This window comes from Opisthocomus hoazin, chromosome 8 (genome assembly GCF_030867145.1).
Source record: "Opisthocomus hoazin isolate bOpiHoa1 chromosome 8, bOpiHoa1.hap1, whole genome shotgun sequence".
Classification (NCBI taxonomy): Eukaryota; Metazoa; Chordata; class Aves; order Opisthocomiformes; family Opisthocomidae; genus Opisthocomus; species Opisthocomus hoazin.
In genome coordinates this window covers 2,413,326-2,433,934 of record NC_134421.1, presented here as the reverse complement: position 1 = coordinate 2,433,934, position 20,609 = coordinate 2,413,326, and the positions used below count along the sequence as shown (strand labels likewise).

At 44.1% G+C, this 20,609-nt stretch overlaps 1 protein-coding gene across 10 annotated transcripts in view; it reads left to right on the top strand.

Moving 5' to 3' along the window:
- Positions 1-11,744, top strand: part of ERC1 (ELKS/RAB6-interacting/CAST family member 1) — a 305,098-nt gene extending 293,354 nt beyond the window's left edge. For all 10 annotated transcript variants that reach the window (XM_075428699.1, XM_075428697.1, XM_075428696.1 and 7 more), the window contains one exon: positions 9,016-11,744. In XM_075428699.1, the coding sequence (XP_075284814.1) occupies positions 9,016-9,153 (138 nt within the window). In that variant the 3' untranslated portion in view covers positions 9,154-11,744. The remainder of the gene's footprint in view (positions 1-9,015) is intronic.
- The last annotated feature ends 8,865 nt before the right edge of the window (positions 11,745-20,609 follow it).

The window sequence follows — 20,609 nt, the reverse complement described above, 5'->3', positions numbered from 1 at the left end:
AGCAACTATTATTGGCGAAGGTTGGTCTTGCTGTGTTTCATCGTAGCCAGTGTACCCTGCAGGTCTCTCATACGATTTGTATCGAAGCCTCCCCAGCAGGTATGAGTTTTCTGTGGGTAAAACCAGTATACGAAGTAGATGTGAGCTTTTCACTCTTCCAACATACTGACAGTGACACACAGAAGCTAATGTACAAGTCATCAGAAAAGCATCTGCCAGCATCAACACCACGGTTCTAAGGGGAAGTTGTTGCCTCATAAATAATTTTGTGGACTCTCAAAGTCTGACTGATAATTGGTGCCTCTACGTATAACAGTTTCTTTGTGCCACTGTTAAGCTCCACTGTGTTCCATAGTGACTTAAATCGATTTTAATCAAAATATGGGGCCAAGATGCTGTATCATTCTTTGTTGGCATGTTATCAAAGACAGTTTGTAAAGCTGACTTACTGTAGTAGAATTTTGGTCCACTTGTAATGAAGGCCTTGAGGCAAGTACTTTATGAGTATACGGTATCTCAAAATCTAACCTAAACTAGTATACTAGACCAAGTTGTGGACAGTAAAGAATCGACAGTGCTTGGGACCATGTCATTAAGTTATTCATGTAGTGGAAAATACTCCTTTGAGTCAGTTCTGACCCAGTGTCCCCAAAGAAGTTAACTGGCACTGCTTCTGGAACTGTTCTCCTTTGACCCGTTCATGTCCTGTTCAACTTCTCTTCTTAAAAAATTGAAGTTACCAGAAGGAAGGAAGAATGTTCCAAGTCTCAACACTGAGAAATAAAAATTCAGTCATTATACGTAATTGCATTGTCCTAGCAATTTCTATTGAATACAATATTTTATTTCACTGTGTCCTAAACATATCATTATGTTAATATTCTTGAGTTCTGTAGCACTGCTGCAATGTTTCACATTTCAGATGGTTGCCTTTAATTGAGGGATTTTATTCGTATATGAAAGGAAATGACATGAAGACCATAATGATATGGTCCACATTTTTTATTTATAGTTTGTTTTTTCTTTTTCTCTTATCTTTACAAAAGGAAACAATGGAGTATAACGAGGAACTTGCTGAAAATCATCATTTAACTGTGTTGTAGTGGCATGCTGTGCTGTGGTTGGAAGGCAGCAGTGTGAAAAAGTGAAAAGAGACAACAAAAGAGTGTAACTAGATTTTAGTAGTAGGCAACAGTGTTTGTTCTGTCAATAGCTTAAGCAGTATTATAAATGTTTCTTATCACTTCAAATCCAGCTCTAAAATGTGCAGAATCTCATATTATGCAGAGCTTCTTATTTTCAATAGGTCGTACAGTCGTTCTGAAAAAATATTTCTTCCAACAGAAGAGGACGTATCAGATTAAAATGATTTTCTTAAGCCTAGGAGGAGGACGAGGAGGTGTTTTGCTCTCTGCCATCGGTGGCTCTTTCCAGCCATGTCCGGCACGTCCTGGCTTTGTCCAGGCTGCTCAGGGTCCTGCTGATTTCTGCTGGCCCCCAGGCACCATTTTTTTCCTGCACAGTCAACGTGTTCCTCCTTCCCCAGAGGTTTTTCTGGCAATATTTGCATTGTGAGCTGAGAATCAACAGCAGCCTGTCAGAGCTGGGTAGATGTATTTCCATGAGATACGCTCTCAGAGGACACCTGCTATGGGAGCTTGTCTCACCCCACTACTGACATGGTGTTGCACCTATGACTGCTTCAGCTGTGAGTTAGAGAGGCGCACTTTTGAAAAATCTTTATGGTCATGGATGAGCCTTTGTAGTGAAGAAAGGTTGTCTTCCCTCTCCCTGTGTACCAGCTTCAGCCAAAGCACAGACCATCTGGGGATTCCTGCTTCCTAATCCTCTCCCAAGAAATCAGGAATGTCTTTTCTGCTCAGCTGCTTGAAGCAGGGGAAGGAAAAAGGTGATAATGTTGCTTCACTGTATCAGTCACAATCTGCTGTATCAGCTAAATAGTCATGGCATGGTTCCAGGAGCATAATTTACGTTGCACATAAATCACATTTCACTCTCAGCGAACTTAATGTTAAGCCTTTTGTACAAAAGGACACCAGACCACATGTACGTAGCTTTCAAATTCCATTTTAAAATTGCATATATGCTTGCTGAATTTTGAAAGTAATAAACACACAGTTTGATTTGTTATGCAAACAATACTGTAAGTGGGATAAACTTTACTCTGAATTACAAATAGCTATTTTACAAACATCCTCTGTACTTCTTTGTTCAGATTCCACTTGAGTCCTTACTTCTGTATCATCTATGAGAAATGACTCAACTTACTTAGTTTCTGTAAAGGAATTACTCTGCCATGTTTTGCATTTAGTCATTCTAAATTACTCTGTTACTTCAGCGTTTACCCTGTCTTCCTTCTTTGACTGCTCTTCCATTAGCTTGTTATCTTCCCCACCTGATTTATGTCATTTCTTTTTAATTTGTAATCTTATGGGAATGCATAATGTGTTTTAAAGTTAAACAGCCCACTTCTGGTCTCTGTTAGAAATTAGAAGTAATAATTGCAACAATTTATACCCTTCTTTGTGTGCAAATGTATTTCCTGAGTTTAGTTGAGACAGTAATGGATATAGGAACTCTCTAAAACGATCACATTCTATAGCATTTTAAACTTCTATATTAAATTAATGTTTGGGTGAGGATGGGAACTTGGGATCTGTGTCATAGTTCTCAAATACTGGTTGAAGACACAAACATTATCCATAAGTTGACCATATCCATAATACCATAATATTATCCATTTTTATTTGTGCATGGAATTGCTTATTTTAGTTAAGATATATACTATCAATCAGTAGCATTTGCTATTCCTAACTTGAAAAGAGATATAAAGGGAAAAACATTGCTTTCAGGACGTGGTCAAGTGTTTCATGTCTGTGTAGTGTATCTAAATGTGGTCTCATTTCAAGCAGTTCCCCCAAGCAGATGGTGTACCAGCCTGAGGTATGACCTGATTTTTTCGAGGGCAGCTCACCTCTCTCTATGTTTTGCTGTTAGTAACAAGTTCTGTTACTCTCTGACTTGCTCGGACACTGTGGTCCTCATGGAAGCTTTTTGCAGCATCTCCTGGTATGGTTCTGCTTGGCTGAGCAGCGGCCGCTGTGGGCATCCTTCCTGGATAAAAGGAGCCGCATGCGGGAGCAGCCGGGTCCTCTCCCGGCTTGTCAGGCTCACTGGATTGTTAGAACCAAAATATTCGATGGCAATTTCTTTCTTGGAATATCTGTCAGAAATTTCAGAGCTAACAGGATTCTCCACGACTTCGAAATGAGCAAAATGAACTTCCTTTTAAAGAGAGATAGGTAATGTGGAAAGAACAGAAGGGCCTCCAGCTCTGCGCCTGCAGTAACCGGGTGTGTGTAACTTCGTCGTCTCATTCACGTACTTCCCACTTTGTCCGTCCTTCTCTGGTTTGTGCTGTGCAGCTACGAAACCACGACTGCCCGCCAACCCTCTGTCTTAACCCTTAAAAAGTTTTTCCAGAACTCATCAGCTGGGACATAGAAGAGAGATGTTTAAGGTTTGCCGTGGGGAGAGGTGAATTTTCCCTGTGTTTGTGACTGTCGGGTACCACCGTGGCTGAACAGGCAGAGTCCCTGCGGGGACGCGGAGGCTGAGGCCGTCAGCTGAGAAAGCACGGGGCAGGCCCAGCACGAAGGGAGCATCACCGAGGAGTGCTGGCAGTGCCCAGCAACCCAGCTTCCAGGGAGCCAGCGGGCGCTGAAGGCAGCACGTAGCAGCCGCCTGACTCTTCCTCACAGTCACCGGAGCGGGCCGAGCTGCGAGCCGTTAGGGACCGCGGTTGAGGCCTTTGCTTGCGTTGTGCCTGCTTCTCCAGCCAAATGCGAAATGGGACTTACAGGCATTCATTGTATTCCTTCGTCTCATTTATGTCATTTTGAAATTCATTCGTTACCATGGAAATAATAGTATTTCTGCTATTCACAAAGTTTAGAGATGCTCGGGAACGCAGGGTAAATCCCATGGGTAAAGTTATTTCAAATATATGGTGCAAGAGCCCTCAAAGATTTTTTTCAGGGTTTTTTGTCCAAATTGGGTGTCAAATCTATTCAAATATATTTAAATATATTTAAAACATATCTTTAAAGTTTACATGTCTTTAAAAGACAAGACAATGTTTTATTTGAAATCTTACTTTAGCTTTTAAATCCATGTGTTTCAAATATTTTGAAAAAGCTAACATAAAACCAAAATTTCCACCTAAAGCAAAAATATTTAAGGATCTATTAAAAAATTTCTTCTTTCTTTTTTTTGTAAAGTTTGGCAGACTGGGGTTTCCGTATTCCTCACCCTTTCTTTTGGCCCTTTTATATGTCTATAGTTGAGAAATAAAGGTTTGCATGTAATTGACTCTCAGTACTTCAAACTTACATATTTACGCTGGTTGGTCTGGGCAGATGCAAAAGCTCTTGATCTTTTGCCTGAGATACAGTGTAGTTTAATTTATTTTGAGACAAAACAAAGGTTAAGATTAAATTGGTTGAATTTCTTTTTGATGCTTGTTTCTGTTACTTGAAGCTCTAAATGTATTTTTCGGACTAATCGTAGCCTGATCCAGAAACATCTGAACTTTGCAGAAACATATTTCCAGATCCCAGTATTGTAGCCTTGTAGAAGTCCTGCTATTACCTTTCTTTTTGTGCTTCTCTACAAGCACCTGATATTCTGTATTCATTTTTACAGTCCATAGTCTGAGATGAGATACTACTTTATTTTTGTTTGCCTTTTTTCGTCGAAGTTTTTGTGGAATTGTTAATGAGAGGAAAATAATAGTTTAGGGAGTAAGCCTTCTCCATATAAATACATTTTAAACAATCTTAGCTTGATGTTGCCTTGTTTATGTTACGGAACAAGTAAGGGCCACAAAGGTTCTGCGGAGCAGCACCACAATTCACCTAGTGTGCATGTAAAACCGTACCATCCTATTTCATAATTATGAAGTTATCTTCCCTCTGAAAGTCAATTAATCTTTCAATAAGTTCTGGAATATCTTGGAGCAGAGAAGCACAATGCAAGCTAAATTCATGGTGCATTGTTTGGGATTTTTTTCACTGGTGGAGTTTAACCGTAAGTGGAAAAGTATTCCTGTTGTGACTTGCTCTAAACCCAGGAAGGAAGGCAGCAGTGGTGAAAAGTGTCTGAGTCTAGTGCAGATTATCTGCAAGCTTCCATTCCCCTGAGATGCTGAAGGTCCTTTCTGCTCTTCCATCCAAAGATAAAGTATAAATACTGAGAAGCACTTCTGGGGTCCTTGCTATGCTTTTCTTTCTGAGCTCTCTATTTTTACTTGTCATCAACTAGGCAAACGTAGCTGTCCTTGCCTTTTCTTTTTTGGTCATTTCTATGAGGCAAGTGTATGGGTCTCCTCATATCATGAAAATGCCAACCAAAAAGGACTGTTAACCCTCCTTTATTTTCATAGAAAAATGGTATGGGGAAGATAACACTATTTCCATTTGCATTCGCAAGAAGAAAGTCTAGGAAACTGGGAGCAGAATCGATAGTAATACTTTTAGAGAAACTTCCCTAAAATGTGGTCTGCCAACCACCTGGGTGAGTCAAATTATACCATGGAGAGCTGGATGTTCCCCATTAAGGAGCCTGTCTGAATGAGGAGTTACGTGTGCTGCTCACAGCGATTTCTGAAAGGAATGACGTAAACGGAGATGACATACACGATATAGAAATGCTGCAACCAGCCACATAGTCAATTAAGATGTCTTTGTTTAAGCAGAAATCACATTATTAAACCTAGATGTTCTGAAGCTAGCAAACTCAACGCAAGGCTATCATTGCTGCATTTTTCGAAGACATATCATCACAGACATCTGCCAGCCAGCTGCGTAACTTTCTGTCTATGCTAATTTACAAAGTACTATTGCTGGCCTTCATCATTCAGAGCCGTTTCCTTTTGTGCTCTGGATGGTCAAAACTTGCTTCTTGGAAATACATTCTTCATCTGGTTAAGTTGGTTACTTGTGTTTGATTGCACTTGATTTGTTTTGGCTTTGGCATGGGCTTATTTTGTTGGGCCTACTTTGACTTTATGAGGCATCTTATAAATATATAAATGCTGGCTAGTAGAGCAAGAAGCTCAGACATCACTGACTTTGTCGTACTGCCCCGCTGGAGGGAGCATCCTGCAGGATTCTCCCATGTCCACCAACCTGCTCTCAGTTTTGAAGGTTAATCTCTTTGATTCTTTAACTGCTTTGTCCTTTCCTGGAGCTTGTCCTGGAGGATTTGACTGGGGCGCCTGGCAGAGGGTGCTGGCCGGGCAGGCGGCGGTGCGCAACCCGCAGGGAGCCAGCCCCTGCTCTCCCTGCTGACACTGCCCTCTCCTGGTTCTCCTCCTGGGACCAAGAGCCAAGACCCCTTGCAGGAGCCGAGTGCAGAAAGAGAGAATCATATCGTTGGCTTCCTCTCCCGTTACTTGCTGTCTCTCCCCACCTCCACGACCTCCCACCCGTCTGATGAACGGCACCGTGAAGTCTTCACACTGGCCCGAGAAGCCGAGGAAGCCCTCCCTCAGAGTTCAGCGTTCAAGCCAGTCCTGTGAATCTGCCAGCAGTGTGGAGGTTTGCAGGCTGCTGTAACCGGGGCCGCCTGAATCGCTGGGGCTTGGCTAGGCTGAGCAACCTGCGACTCAGAGGCAGTCCCTGCAACCCAGCCTCCTGGCTTTTAATACCCAGCACCGCTCCTAGCTGGCTGTGCTGACTCTTTCAATCATGCTGGCTGACTGGACCTCTCCTAGGCTTATCCATCCGTTGCAGGTTTCCAACTAATAACTCTGCCAGGCTGTTGGAACCAGGCTAATCGCCTATCCACACCGTGCCGTTTCTGAGCCATTACGGGTTACTGCTGAACTCCCCCCCTTCTCCCCCGAGAGCCCTTACAGAGCCCGGAGTGCTCCCCTCCCTCTCGTTCTCCCCACGTCCCTGACTCATGTCACTCCACGGAGCAGGATCGGGTTGCTTTTGTGTTGTGATTCTTGGCATGAGCCCCTCTCGGATTCATATAGCTGTTCTGCGAGCATGGCAGCCAGTGGGAACAAAGCACGTAAGAACACATTAAACTAACATTCAGCATGCAAAGCCCAAATAATTTACTGTATGATACCCTGCCTAGTGAGGGGAATAGTGTAGCAGGCTTACGCTTTTAATTTCCTTTCTCTCACTTTTTTCTACAGATTTCTATACCATGACTTCCTTGAAAAGCATTTATATTTATTCTGTAGTCCTTCTTAGGCTGTTTGTTTTCAGCCAGCATTTCTTGCAGTGGCAAGAAATACTCCTGTGCTTTGCTTGATACCACCACTAAACAGAGATGTACTGTTGTATCCGATTAGAATTTTAACTGTAGAAATATAACCTTTCCCAGTGCATTGTGCTCTTACAGTGGTAAAATGATCCCTGTTGTCCTGCTGCCTGACAGTTCTCTCTTTTTAAAACATACAACAAGCAGTGTTACAGAGGCACAAAATATAGATCAAAAATGTGTATACTGATGACCAGTTATCCCTTCAGGGATGAAAAAATTCCAATTTTACATTCTTTCCATGTCATATATTAACACAGTAGAGTTCCAATAAAAATATTAATTACTTAGGAAAGAGAAATGTTACAGGACTGACAGATAATATTAGAAAATAAACACTTAAAAGAAAGTTCAAAAATAGATAAGCTAGTTACTACAGCTGCTCAAAATTACAAAGAACGTTGAATGCAGAAGCTTACAATAAACTACAGAATCCATGTAAGTGTATGTACCTGCTGCAAATATGCTTCTCTTATATTCGTAGGGAATATACTTGATTGGAAGAAAATCGTCTCACTGAAAAAACAGAAGAGATTGTTGGGTATATACTATATGAAAGAGTTATCTGCTTGAAAGCTTATCCGATCTGTCTGTCTGTGTCATCTGGTGTTGTAAGAGATGCTGCTTCCCCGTGTTCTGTTAGATCCTTAGGCCGTTGTGAGTACAGTAATCCCTAAAATGCTTGCACAAATTACAGCCTTACTTGGGATTCTGCACAGTTCGCAGGCTAGCATGGACTTCATCAATTGCTGGGCAGATAAACAGGTTACTGAAGGCAGATGTTTCCTGCTCTTCATTAAGGCTCGGTGGGCCCCTAATTCTGGCAATGGCATTAGGCTCGGAACTAAAAATTATGTTCACATATACTCCAACACGTTGTGTGGCGTGGTTCGTAACACCGCTTGTTGAAAAAGCCGTTTATAGACAGAGTGAATAAGATAAAGTCTTGAAATTCCATGTCCCGTTCTGAGCCCGTTATAGTAACCTGAACAACGAACGCTCCAACAGAAAATGCGGAGTTAGAAAATAAAAACTGTGTATGCTCCACCACAATGGTGTATAGACATCTTAAGACTGATTTAGCAAGCACAGTCTCTGAAAATTATTAATTCTGCAGAGAAATTAGAATTCCGGTTAACTCTGAGTGTATTACATATAATTATGTAACATTCCTATTGTTTTCATATAAGAAATAATTCTGGAGTAATGACCTATGAGACATCCTGTTTTTCATGCATGGAAGTCAAACTATTTAAAAAAATATACTAGCAAAATGCTGTATTGCTTCTGGAACATGGTTGCTTTCAGAAAAACATTCTAGGAAGTTTTTCTAACATTTATCACAGAACAATTTATTCAGGAGTAGTTAAGCCAGTTAGCTTTCCCGTGTGGACATGGCCTTAACTGAGAGGGTCACAAGCCTGGTCCTGTAGAGTGAAAAGCAGACATAAAGAGTGAGGAGAGCATCCAGTTTCTGGTGAGGGCGTCACCAAGGGATGATGCCAATCCTGGAAGTGCCCAGCATGTTACACCTCTGCTGGCTCCCTCGCTGGACACGGTGTTTTAGCTTAGAGCTGAGCCTGCTGGGCAGGTCTCGTTATACAGTGAACACATCTAATAGCAGAGAATGACCTTGGCTCTCTGTGTTTCTTGCAGCTTCATGATGAGCTAGAAAAGGGCGAGAAGGAAAGCGCAGAGCTGCAGGAGTTTGCCAATGCCATCTTACAGCAGATAGCGGATCACTGCCCTGACATCCTGGAGCAAGTCGTCAATGCACTTGAGGAGTCTTCATGACCTCAGCCACTAGCCCCACCGGAGCAGCACACCAGTGGCCAAGCCCAGTCAGTCCGAGGAGCCATGAGAGTGGAGAGGAAGGTGAAAAACAGAAAATGGAAGAGAAACTTCTGGTGCACCTTTTACAAAGAAAACAAAAGCAAAAAAAATCCTCTGAAAGCTATGTGCTCTCTAGGTTTTCCCAGTCTATGATTAATCAGTCATGTTTGCATTTATCTTCTCACTGCCTTTTCTGCTTTATAATCCAATTCCCCATTGACTTTGTTGGTGGTGACTTTTGGATACAGCTAAGCAGAGCTCTTCCAAGTCTACTGAGCAAAGAAGAGGGGATCCACTGAATATAAGCAGCTCTAGTTCTCCATGAGGTTGCAGAAGTGTAGTCCTTGCCTTTTGTTCATTTATTGCTTTTTTTTTTCTCTTCCTCCCTTCCTTTCTTTCTTCCATGAAAGCTGAAAGCCTGAATTTCATAGTGCTAAAACTAAACCTGAGTGTACTCTGCTTATGGCTTGTGACTGGCCAGTGTCAGCTATCTAGCTCAGGTCTTGCTGCCTGTCTCGATGTTTCCTATGTTCTTAAATAACAGAGAGAGGAAAGGAAAGTTTCCCTAATTGTTTCTGTTGGTCACTTCATCTAGCAGCTGGGGAAACAAGGTAGGCATACTGGTACTTTGTTTACTTAGCTTTGATTTTTATTGTTCACTGATCTGACTCTGAAATGCTGAGTGGGGCATTTTTTCAGGTAAGTGTTTTCATCTGTTGGTTTCTTGGTGTTTTAGCTGAGGTTTCTCATCATAGGTCTGTGTCTCCTCAGTTCTTATTGTATAGAGAGCTCTCTCCCTTCAAGCAGATATGGTCAACAGGTCAGCTCCCAGCTTTAACTTGTATAGTTTGTCCATTGCCAATTTTTCAGGCCACAGCTTTGTGAACGCTAGCTGCCATTGGAATAGTCTTAGGCGTTTTGTAAATGAGAAAATTGCATCATTTAGCTTAGAAGTATAATTTTAAAGTCAAGTTAGGTAGATCAGTAACATAGTTCTTACTATAATTGTAATTTAATTTATTTTGGTTTAGCTTAGGTTGACAAGGAATGACTTTGAGTTCAGAGCAATAACCCATTCTTATAAAGTGAAGCATCTCTGCTGGAGTTGGCACCCAGCTGAGTAGATAGGTGTGAAATCACAGCTTTAGTTAAACCAGTGCAATTCTTACATGTATGAGAGGCCTTAGTCTTGTTCCCATCCATCTTTGACACTTGCTAAAGCCCCTGCTGATAGGTAATAAGACCTGAAACAGTAGGTCAGTTTGACATTGTGGTAGCAAGTCAGAATCCTATTTTATGAGTAGGATTTGGGTGTTCATTCTTGGACTATGCATTAATGGGGAGACACGTTTTTTCCTGGCTACCAGTAGTTATGTGTGTCTGGGGGCATCTGCAGGACAGAACCCTTTAACACGTCCCCATGTGCTCCTTAAAGGAGTTGTTCCCCTTTAGCTTTCTCATATTACTTAAGAGAATGCGGGGAGGGGGACAGGAGACCAAATATCGACACAGCAGTGGAAGAAACCTTGGGTTTGTAGTCACTAGCTAACTATGAATCCTCTCAATAAACCTCCCATTCAGAGCCTGCAGTTTAATTCCATATGACTTACTACATTTTGAGCTTAATCACTAAACTGTTGTCCTAAGGAAAATGTTCCAAGCCCTTTCAGGAAAACTGCATTTCTTATGTCTTTCAAATCCATGGCACAGTTCCTGTGTAGGTCTTTCACAGCTTACTTTTAGCTTTCGAAGTGACCGATTGCCTCCAACAGAAAGGAGATCAGCAAAAGTTTGAGTAAGGGAAGACGTACCCAGTCTGTTTTCAAAGAAGCACTGAAAATTGGGCAAAACCGAAACCTTATATACCTGTAGACTCCATTGAAAACTAACTGATGTAAAATAAATCACATCCCAATTCATTCTGCTGCAATGATTCAGCAGAAGCAACTGGATACATACCTATGGTGCCTACCAGGGAGAAATGTGTAAGTCTCCAAAGAAGAGGTGATTCACACTTTTTCCATGTTGTGAACTGCTAGTGCTTTGCAAATCAGGAGACGTAGCTTTAGTTCTCACAGAATTCGCAGCCTGTGTCTGAAGCTTTTTATGTCATGGCTGAGGAGAGTAATGGGAACGTGAATGTGTGCAAGGGGGGAACCCCGGAAGGCGTGCAGACAGTGACTGTATAGACCACTGAGCCATGCCTCATCCCTGAACCACCCCTTTGGTCCCATTATTTGAGTCAGCACGTTTCGATAGGAGCTGTTGTTTTGAAATCTTTCCCCTTGCTTTTTCTTCATCACCCCTAATTACTCACTCGAGGAATTTAATGCCGCCTGTAAAAGCATCAGAGCCATCAGCCTAACATCATCGCGCCACCGCCACCCCTCCTGACTATCTCATTAACTTATATGGTCAAATCTCCAGCTGCCCTGGTTCCCTGCTGTAAAACAATCCCTCCTCTGTGAGAAGCTGTGGAATTTCCCTTATCGATGGTTCAAATTACTCCTGCTTGTAAACCTCTTACCGAGATGTTCCTTGATAGCATTTCTGCTGCAGGCAGGGGCCGGGGGAGGGAGGGGGAATGAGGGGTGGTCACTTCGGGCCGTCATTTCAATTCCCTTGGTTCAATCGCAGGAAAGTGCTGGTTCTTCTGCATCTTTAACTCAGCCTGTGGCTGCGTTGCCAGAGTTGAAAGTGCCCCAGCCAAAGGCACGGTGCTGTCAAGACAGCGTGTGCAGGATCCATGCGTTGGCAGCCAGGTGAATCTCGCTGTTTACACGTCTCCCGTCTCTTCCCTGAGAGGATTTGTCAAGCCTGGCTCATTTTCATGCTGGCCATTTGGTCTTTTATCTCCCAGCCACACACCTGCTGTTCCTCCCGTCTGGATTGTTGGGCCTTCGCAGTTTTTCTCGTTAACCACTGTTATCTTCTAGGTCTTCTCAGCTTCCCATCTTAAAGACTGATCTTAGACCTCAGTAAAGTGCTTTCAGGGAGAGAGCAGATCTCATTTAGGAACAGACTTGATCTGACTTGACCTCCATTAAACTATTTCAGGTAATCTCTCTGGTCCTGCGCCACCAGAGATCTTGTCATGGTGAATAGCTTGAGGAACTGTGTGATTTGGGAGGTACTGCTGGCCACAATTGAATGCTGAAAGTGCCCAGTGAAAGCTCTTTCTTTTCGCTCGTATGGAGTGCTGCACCGTTGGCCTGAAGGCAACAGAGGGATTTTGTTACCGTAATCCATCACGAAATTGCATATCAGGCACATGGCAGAAGGGCCATGTGTGTGCACGCACTGCAGTGCTCATCCAGTTGCCTGACCCACCACTGCCCTTTTAAAATCTTCTACCCAAGTGTCAGCAGCCAGGCAGATGCAGACAGTTTCCTAGCACAGCGGTCCTGCAACGCAGCAGCTCGAGGAAATCAGGGGCCCTTCCCAGGGAGCCTGGGGAAACTTGCTTTTTCTTCTCCTGTTGACTGAAGTTCCATTTGCTGTGGGAGCTGTGAAAGTTTTAATTGCTTTAATATATTTTTTTTTCTTTCAAGCTGTCATTTGTCAAGAAACTGAGAGGTGTAAGGACTTGAGGAGCTGTCTATAGAAAATTAAATAGGTCATTTTACCTGAGTTTGGGCTAAAAAATAACTCAAGCTCACGTACAGTGTAAAAGCTGACACCCCAACCATGCTTGTTCGTGATACCCACGAGCCCAAATATGTATTTTCCTCACGTAAAACACTAAAAGGACGTTGCAACACTAGAATTTCAGGGTGAGGACATGAGCACAGAGTTACGATTGGAAGAAGAATTGCCTGGCCTGCTCCCAGACGAAGCTCTAAGCTCCTAGTGTTCTCTCTGATTTTGACTGCCTTTAACCAGCTTTCCCTCTCGAAAATGCCAACCCCCTTTGGAGTATCTGAGTTTTGCCAGGTCTGGGGGACGGGAGGTGAAGGTCTGATGTGACCCATGGAACTGTGTGCGCCACGTCTGGTTGCATGGCTGGAACAGCCCTTCTCTAGCAAATTTTCCGGTGCTCTGGGGCTCTCGGTATTTTGCACAAGGGAGCGTTAATGTCATAAATCCCATAGACCAAACCCTGTTTTTTCGAACCAAAGGGGCACCTCTCTTCATTTGCTCTTTAATTCCCACCCACCCTGCTGCTAGTGCTCAATTTGTTGGGAAATTTCTACATCTGGTAAAGGTTGTCAGGGTTGAGTCCTGTACTAACTGCCAGTCGTTGCCACTGAAGGGGTCTTTGCAGAGGATGCAGAGTCACGCACTGATCGCACGTTAAAGCAAGAATTCCACTGCAGAAGTAACACGCGTATTTCTCAAATGCCTCCGATGAAATGCAAAAGGGAAATCGTACAATCAAGGCATCTGATACGTAAAGGAAGCCTCTACTCGGCTCAGCGCCCGCACTGAGGGAGGGAACCAGGGAGTACGCGGGAGGCTGCGGATAACTAACACTGCCGCAGCGAAGCCGGCGGGGTGGGAGGCTCGGGCGTGGGGCGGCGCGGGGCATCGCGCCTGGCGAGGCCAGCTCTGCCAACCCCTCGTGTCAGCATGGCGAGGAAAAGGAGTGTCAGGGGGGGGGTTTTAAACAAAATAATGTTTTTAATTGTTTTTTCCACATAAATGGAAGGAACCTTACGCAACAGCAGATCCTTCTGAACAAAATGGCTGTGTCCGCTGACTGTTTTTAAAGAAAAAAAGAAAAACTCTTTCAAAACTTTTTAGTGTCAAAAGCATAAACACAGAAATCCTGACTTTTTCCAGTGTGTGTGGTGAGTGCTGTAACCCTGTCATCAGTATCTCTCCTGACTTTTTCAGGGGTGTTTTTTCCTGTTTTGTTTTCTGCTTGTCGATATTGTCTGTGTGGTCCTAAGGCTGGGGCAGTTACCAACAATGTGTGTCTGTTGTCGGATTAAAAAAAGATAGTAGTAGAACTGAAAAAGATGTGTTTTAAAAAAATATATAAAAATAAATTTCATCAAAAGGAATTCAAGTAAAGAAGCAACAAAGCCATGACTCCTCTTCTCAGGATTGTACGGAAAAGGATTTGTGGGCTTATAATTATAACCAGTTGCCTTTCATAGGCTTTTGAGGTCCAAGGCAGCTTGGCCTCTTAGGAAATGTTATGAACCCTGTATAAATTCCTGCTTTCCCAGACTTATACTGTACACGTGTAATACAGAAATGGGCAGAATTAAACAGTGTTTTGGAAATCAGTCCTTTCTGGTAACCTTTATCAACACCAGTGTCCCTTAAGATAGGAACCGCTGATGTAAATGGGCCAAACACTTTGGTCAAATCTTCCCTGTCTTCCCAGTCGCACCCGTCGATACCAGGGACACGTGGAAGCACAGAGTGGCTGGTGCAGGTGGCTGTGTGTAGGTGCATCATCAAAGTTGTATTTCGTTGCATCACGGAGCCGCAGCGGGTTCCAGTGGTACCGGAACCAAAGCCGCCTTCTGCTGCAGTTGCGTCAAAGACTTGCACTGCTTAAAAGGAACAACGTGAGGCTAGACCTGTAACATCAACAACAAAAAAAACCCCACACAAATCCCTTTATCTATGAGACTAGGCAAAGAATTTCATTAACTGAATGTATTTTTTATACCAAACATGCTGTTTGTCCCCGTTTTGCACTTCTAGTTTGGATCTTGAAAGTAAAGTGAATTAGTTTTGCTTGTAAGTAGATATTTCCACTTTAGGTTCTCAGTGCTTTGGTGGGTTTTTTTGTGGAAAACATTGTTTTTCGATTTGGAAACTGGCAAAAAGTGGATCCATCAGTCATGTGTACTCTTATTTGTTATGAAATGTGGTTATCTAAAAGCCAAATCTGAAGCCAAATTTTACAAGTAGGCGTTGTTCCTTTAATCTGCCCTATCTTCCCAGCTCTCCGTGGATGTGGCCAAGTCTCTGTCCTCCCTGCCTGCCCAGGGGAAGCTGTGTTTGGCCCTTACTGACATGCTCACTGCAGTATGTCTGGGGAGGCTTTAGTGGAGCCTTTAGAGCCTTTATCTGTTCAGATGCTGAAGGAGAATGAATCAAGCAGGACCACAAACAGGGGAATAAATTCTGTGCTAGCCCAACATGCTGCTCCGAGCCCACTAAAATGGTATATTGCCGTTTCCCTCCAAGTCAGTAAATGAGGAGACCCGCACAACCAGGTTCACAAAGCATTTGTGGAGTTAAAAAAAAAAAATCTGTGGGACGCTCCATCCACTCCACAGACAGGGATCCCTCATTTGCTTTGGAAGAGACATGTTGCACTTTAGCAGAGGGGGAGACGGGCTTTGGGGATGGGATCTAGCATACTTGAATTCCTTTTTGAAATAACAGCAGCGGGAGATATTGATGTCTATGATGCAAGTGCGCACGCTGCCTTCAACTTGTATGTGTTTTATTGCTGGAGTCATGTTTACTGGCAGGATAATGAAATCGCAAAGAAAATGTGTTATATTCAACTTTGCCTTGATAATATAAACACTTTGTTCATTTTTTTTTTCTTCTTTTTTTATTCACAGACTAAGTTCATCAGGAAATTATAAAATTATTTAAAAATTCTGGGCCATGTCTTCATTTCAGTGACTTTCCGTGTGTCTTGCTCGGTGTCCTCTCCTGCATGCCCAGGATCAGAGGCCAGGTAGGAGGGCTGAGGGGCTGCGTGGCTGTTCGCTGAGACCAGGCATGGGCTCCTGTTTGTTGCCCACCTGCACCACTGGCACAACCCCCCGGGGGGTCTGGGCTGCCCCCCGTGCCTGGAAGCACTCGTGGGCACAGCTGGGGCTGCCTGCAGGGTGAAAGGAGGGGCTGTCAATCGCACGAGTGTCGCGGTTACCCCAGGACCTCACAGGTCAGGTTCAGTGGAGATACAACAGATGCCTTCACCGTCAGCTGTTTCCTTGGTCTCTCTGGTGCCTGTTTCCCAAGTAAAGGTGACCTAAACGTTGCTGACGAGTGACTGAATCCCAGATGTGCGTCCAGCGTTGAGTCAGTGCTGGGAGCACATCCTATGGAGTAATGCGCCTGGAAGGCCTCGCTGCGCAAAGGCCGGCGAAACTGTCCTACAGAGCGGGCTCCTCCTGAGAGCCGGACACGGGTCCCGTCCCCAGGGGAGCGGAGGAGAGTCACCGCTTCGTGGCATCAGGCGAGCCGTGCTCCCCTGCAGCGCTGGAGGAAACGGGCTCTGCCCAGCGTCCAGTCTCCAGCCCCATTTTGAGGTCATGGGAAACTGCCTGAGTAATGTCACTATAAAAATCTCATTTTTCTGGCATTTTTAACAGTCCTAAAGAGAATAGCATTGCGACACTGGGTCCCGCTGGTAGAACAATGTCCATGCTAAACACACTCCACCAGATTCTCCGCAGCTATCTTGAAGGCCTGGCAGAGCAGACCTCCGCAAGTCGGGACACAGTTTTTCTCTGGGGTTTCTTGCTGGCCTCGTCACTTCTGTGGATTTATCATTTCAAGGGGCTCTTAAGATCCCGCCTCGCTGTTTCCATATGAGTGACTTGACGTGTGACAGCAACAGGCGTCCTGATCTCAGTGCCCGGACGTTCCCTCCCTCTGCTAACTGGGTTTCAGTCACTTGGGCTTCAATAAGGCACGTAAAGCAGCGTGTGGAAAAAGGGTACGTGGGGATTAAGGGTCTCGGGAGCTTTGAGAGGACGAGTCCATTGGCCTTTTGCTTCCCAGTCTGTTTTATGTTCACTTGAGCGTCTTTTGGCTGAGAAGGGGGTTCGTGATTCCCGTCAGGCCAGGGTGTGCCTGGCTTCTGCAGCACGGTGCAGATCAGCTGAACGAAACCACATGCCACATAAATTTAACCACTTACGGTACAACGGGGTACCCGCCAGTCTGAAAGTGGTACAAAGGCCATTGCTGAACGGCTTGTCCTTTCGAAAGAGGAGGACAGGTGAAAGGCAAGAGCCACAGCCGCTGCCAGTGGGAGAGCACATCTGCAGGGAGAGCAGCACATCTGTGGGCAGAGCACATCTGGAGGCTGAGCTGAGCTGAGCTGAGCTGCCGCAGCCCACGCCGGCTCCGGCTGCTTGGTGCATTGCACCGCCGCATCCCCACAGCCTGACTCATCTTTTGGATGGCCCGTAACAATAACATTGTTCGTGCTGCTAAACCAGGATGCCAAATCCCATTTTATGCATTGTGCAGTAAAACACGACAAGGCATCTGAATAAAATTGCCCGTGTTGGCTGCTGTTTCTGTGACACAGAACAGGCAAGGCAGCAGTGGAAACGGCAACTGGTCAGCGCTGGGATCAAACGCACACGAGTTGAAAACGTTTTCCTTTGCACATACTGCAAAGGTAGGTTCACAGGGGTGTGTGGAGCCCCTGTCTTATCCAGGCTTTTGGTTAAACATGGGCCTTCTGCAGTCTGCTAGCTGGGATGACTTTGTAAAACCTGCTTTTCTGAATTGCACTGGTCAGGGAAACTCTGCTGAAACCACACCAGCGATCCACTGGGAAGAGCAACGTATTTAGGACCTCCTGTTTCCGACAGGATCTGCTGCAGTTGTGCTGCACAGATGCTTTCCACTTACGCAGGTTGATGCTGTAGGCATGCGTCAGCTGTACCACGCAGGATTACCCAAAATGGTAACTACAAACTAATTGCCTGCACTAATGAGATGATCTGCATATGGCTAGTGACCTTTAGACTGGGACTTTGAGATATCAAGTAGCCACTCTTCTCACTGGGATTTAGGATGTTTAGAACATGGGCAAGTGGCCAAAGTCCTCTTTTTTTACTGTCTTTAAAAACCCTCAAACTCAAGAAAGAGCATATGCCCTGGAAAACTACATATACTGTAGCCATATGTAGTAAAATTAATTGCAAACAATTTTTTTGCTTATCAGGGGAACAGAGCCATACACTTTGTGTTAGTAGACTTTATTTCTGGATATACTGATGATGTATTATGAAATGTAAGTGGAACAGCTGGGACCAGCTTGGGTGTAGCAAGTGATTCTGTGGGTGTGGGCTTTAAATCCAGCTGGTTTTAAGTACATGATCAGTAGCTTTTTCCAGAGGGCTACTGCAAACATCAAAGCTCTTCTAGATTAATCACTAAGAAGTTAAATATTTAGGCCCAGGTTCTGCAGCCCATTTGTGTGAAAGCATCACCTACTTTGGTGGGAGTTCAGTGCCAGGAACTTCTATGGACGCAAACCTTGTGACAAGGCAAGTTAAAAAACATTTGTTTTCTTTATGTATTGGGAAAAAGGATGGGTTGCTGCTGTAGCTCAAAAACCCTCCTAGAAGGATTTTTGTTCAGCTTGAGTGAACCCTTCATTTTCTGTGAGGGCCCACCATTTTGGGGAACCACAAGTCTTGGAATGCATATGAACGCTCTTAAACTCTGTTATACTCATAGAAACTGTTTTTAGCTTTAAACAGTATACCATCTGGTAGCCCAATGTATTGAAGTGCACGTGTTCATATATCTTTCTTTGCCCATCTGTGTGATAGTATATAAATATATACAGCTGCACACTGAAAGCCATGTTTGAAGAATGCTAAGCTTGCAATGCCAAAGGTCTGGAAATTAGAAAATCTACATGACTTCATGCCTAATAGGTCCATGATGCAATTTTCAGTGATGTATTTATGTAACTATTTTTTTGCTGGACCTTTCCTTCGTGAAGTGTGCAGCATGAATTGATTTCTTCAAATCAGTAATTGCATAAACCTTAGCATTGCTGCCATCCGTTCTGCTTCCAAGACCACCAGCTCTCTGTTGCAAGCCTCTCGTTGCTTTGGTTCTGTAAATTGTCCCTCACTTCAGTGACTGCTTAGACATCAAGAGGGCTGCTCCTATAAAAGAAGGAATTGCCTCAAAGTCCCTCCATATTTTTCAAGAGATACCAGCTCATATCTGCTCTAATATACATCATCCACATCTAGAGCTAAATTTGGGTTTATCTCTTCTATCTGTACCCATTCTTTTGTTTAGGTCAATGAGAAAACTCTTGTTATTCCAAGGATATGTGTATCAAGCAGCTAGTTGGGTATTTGGCTCGGTTTAGTTTTGCAAGTGTAAAAATGCAGTCTAGTTCCCTTCAACCATACGCCTGCATTTGCCCAAACCTCGTTTGTTTCTGTGCTCGTCCACCTCTCTTGACAGAGGTATCTGACCCTTCTCTACAAAACATCTGCCAAGGGTGCTGGAGGCCGCGAAGCACCTGCAATTCAGCGCTGCTTGTGAGGACACCTCCGCTTCTACCTTCCCACCCACACCAAACACAGACCAGCACAATGACAGCAGCTTCTGCTGTTGCTCCCTGGGCTTGCCAGCACTTCCCCATGCAGCACATCTTTGAACTTTAATTGCCCCCACTTACTTCTAATGGGTTTCATAACTGAAATCTTCATTTAGCAAAGAAGACTCCTCACACAGCTGGACATTAATTGTGATCAGAGACCATATGTAGCGTCCAGCAAAGATTGTCTGAGGCTTTTTAGGGAGTTAAAGACTTAGAGGGAGATCTGGTTTGACATTAAAATGAAGGTAGTGATGTTCTTCCTTCATTCTTCCTTACTGTCTGAAGAACACATTGCCTTTCTCAGCCAGGTGATTGCTGGCAGCAGCACGTGTCTCCCACAAAGTCCTGTATAAGATATTTGAGACTCTACCTGGCAGCTGGAGTGACGGACGTTTGGGGCACATAGAGTGGTGCAGAAGGGGCACGTGTTTGCAGACACTTTGTGGCTGGAGTTGCTGTGTCAGATGCTTCAGGACTTAGAGGGCCTGTGCAATACATGCACGTGGGATTTAAAGACGGAGTGCAAAGAGCAGGAGAAGGTGAGTTTCATTTCAGCGTCTCGGGTTTTGGTCCCTGTGTGACTTCAATCAGCAATTTGTGCCATTCTATGAATTAGTTAATTTAGCATTAATAGCTGCTAGGAGTATTTTGGTGATGGTAGTCATTAGTAAGTTTGAGAAAGCAAAGGGTGCAACTACTAAGGATATTGTGAACTGTTGCCACTTTTGCTGATATCCTTCACTGATGTAAAGTAGCATATTTTGGCTTCAGGTGTTTTCCCAGTCCAGGTGGTAACCATGTAAGGTGGTTTTCAGAGGGAGCCGGGTCTCAGCAGCAAAGGCAGGAGCAGCTGGGGAGCTCCACAGGCCCGCGGCACCCACCAAAGCCAAGGAAGCTCAGGTCTGTGTAGCAAAGGGGCTTTATGCATCGCTTACGGCGAGTAAGATCAAACATGCAAGTACAATAACACTGTCACTTCACCTGGTCCAGGCATCTTACAACCTGAGTGTTGTCAGTAGTTGCTTGATATTGTATTAAAAACTCTTGGAGATGCTTTCAGCCTAAGCAGAAAACACCATGATTTTTGCCAGAGACTGAGAAAACTGCCCTTATTTTCCTAGGA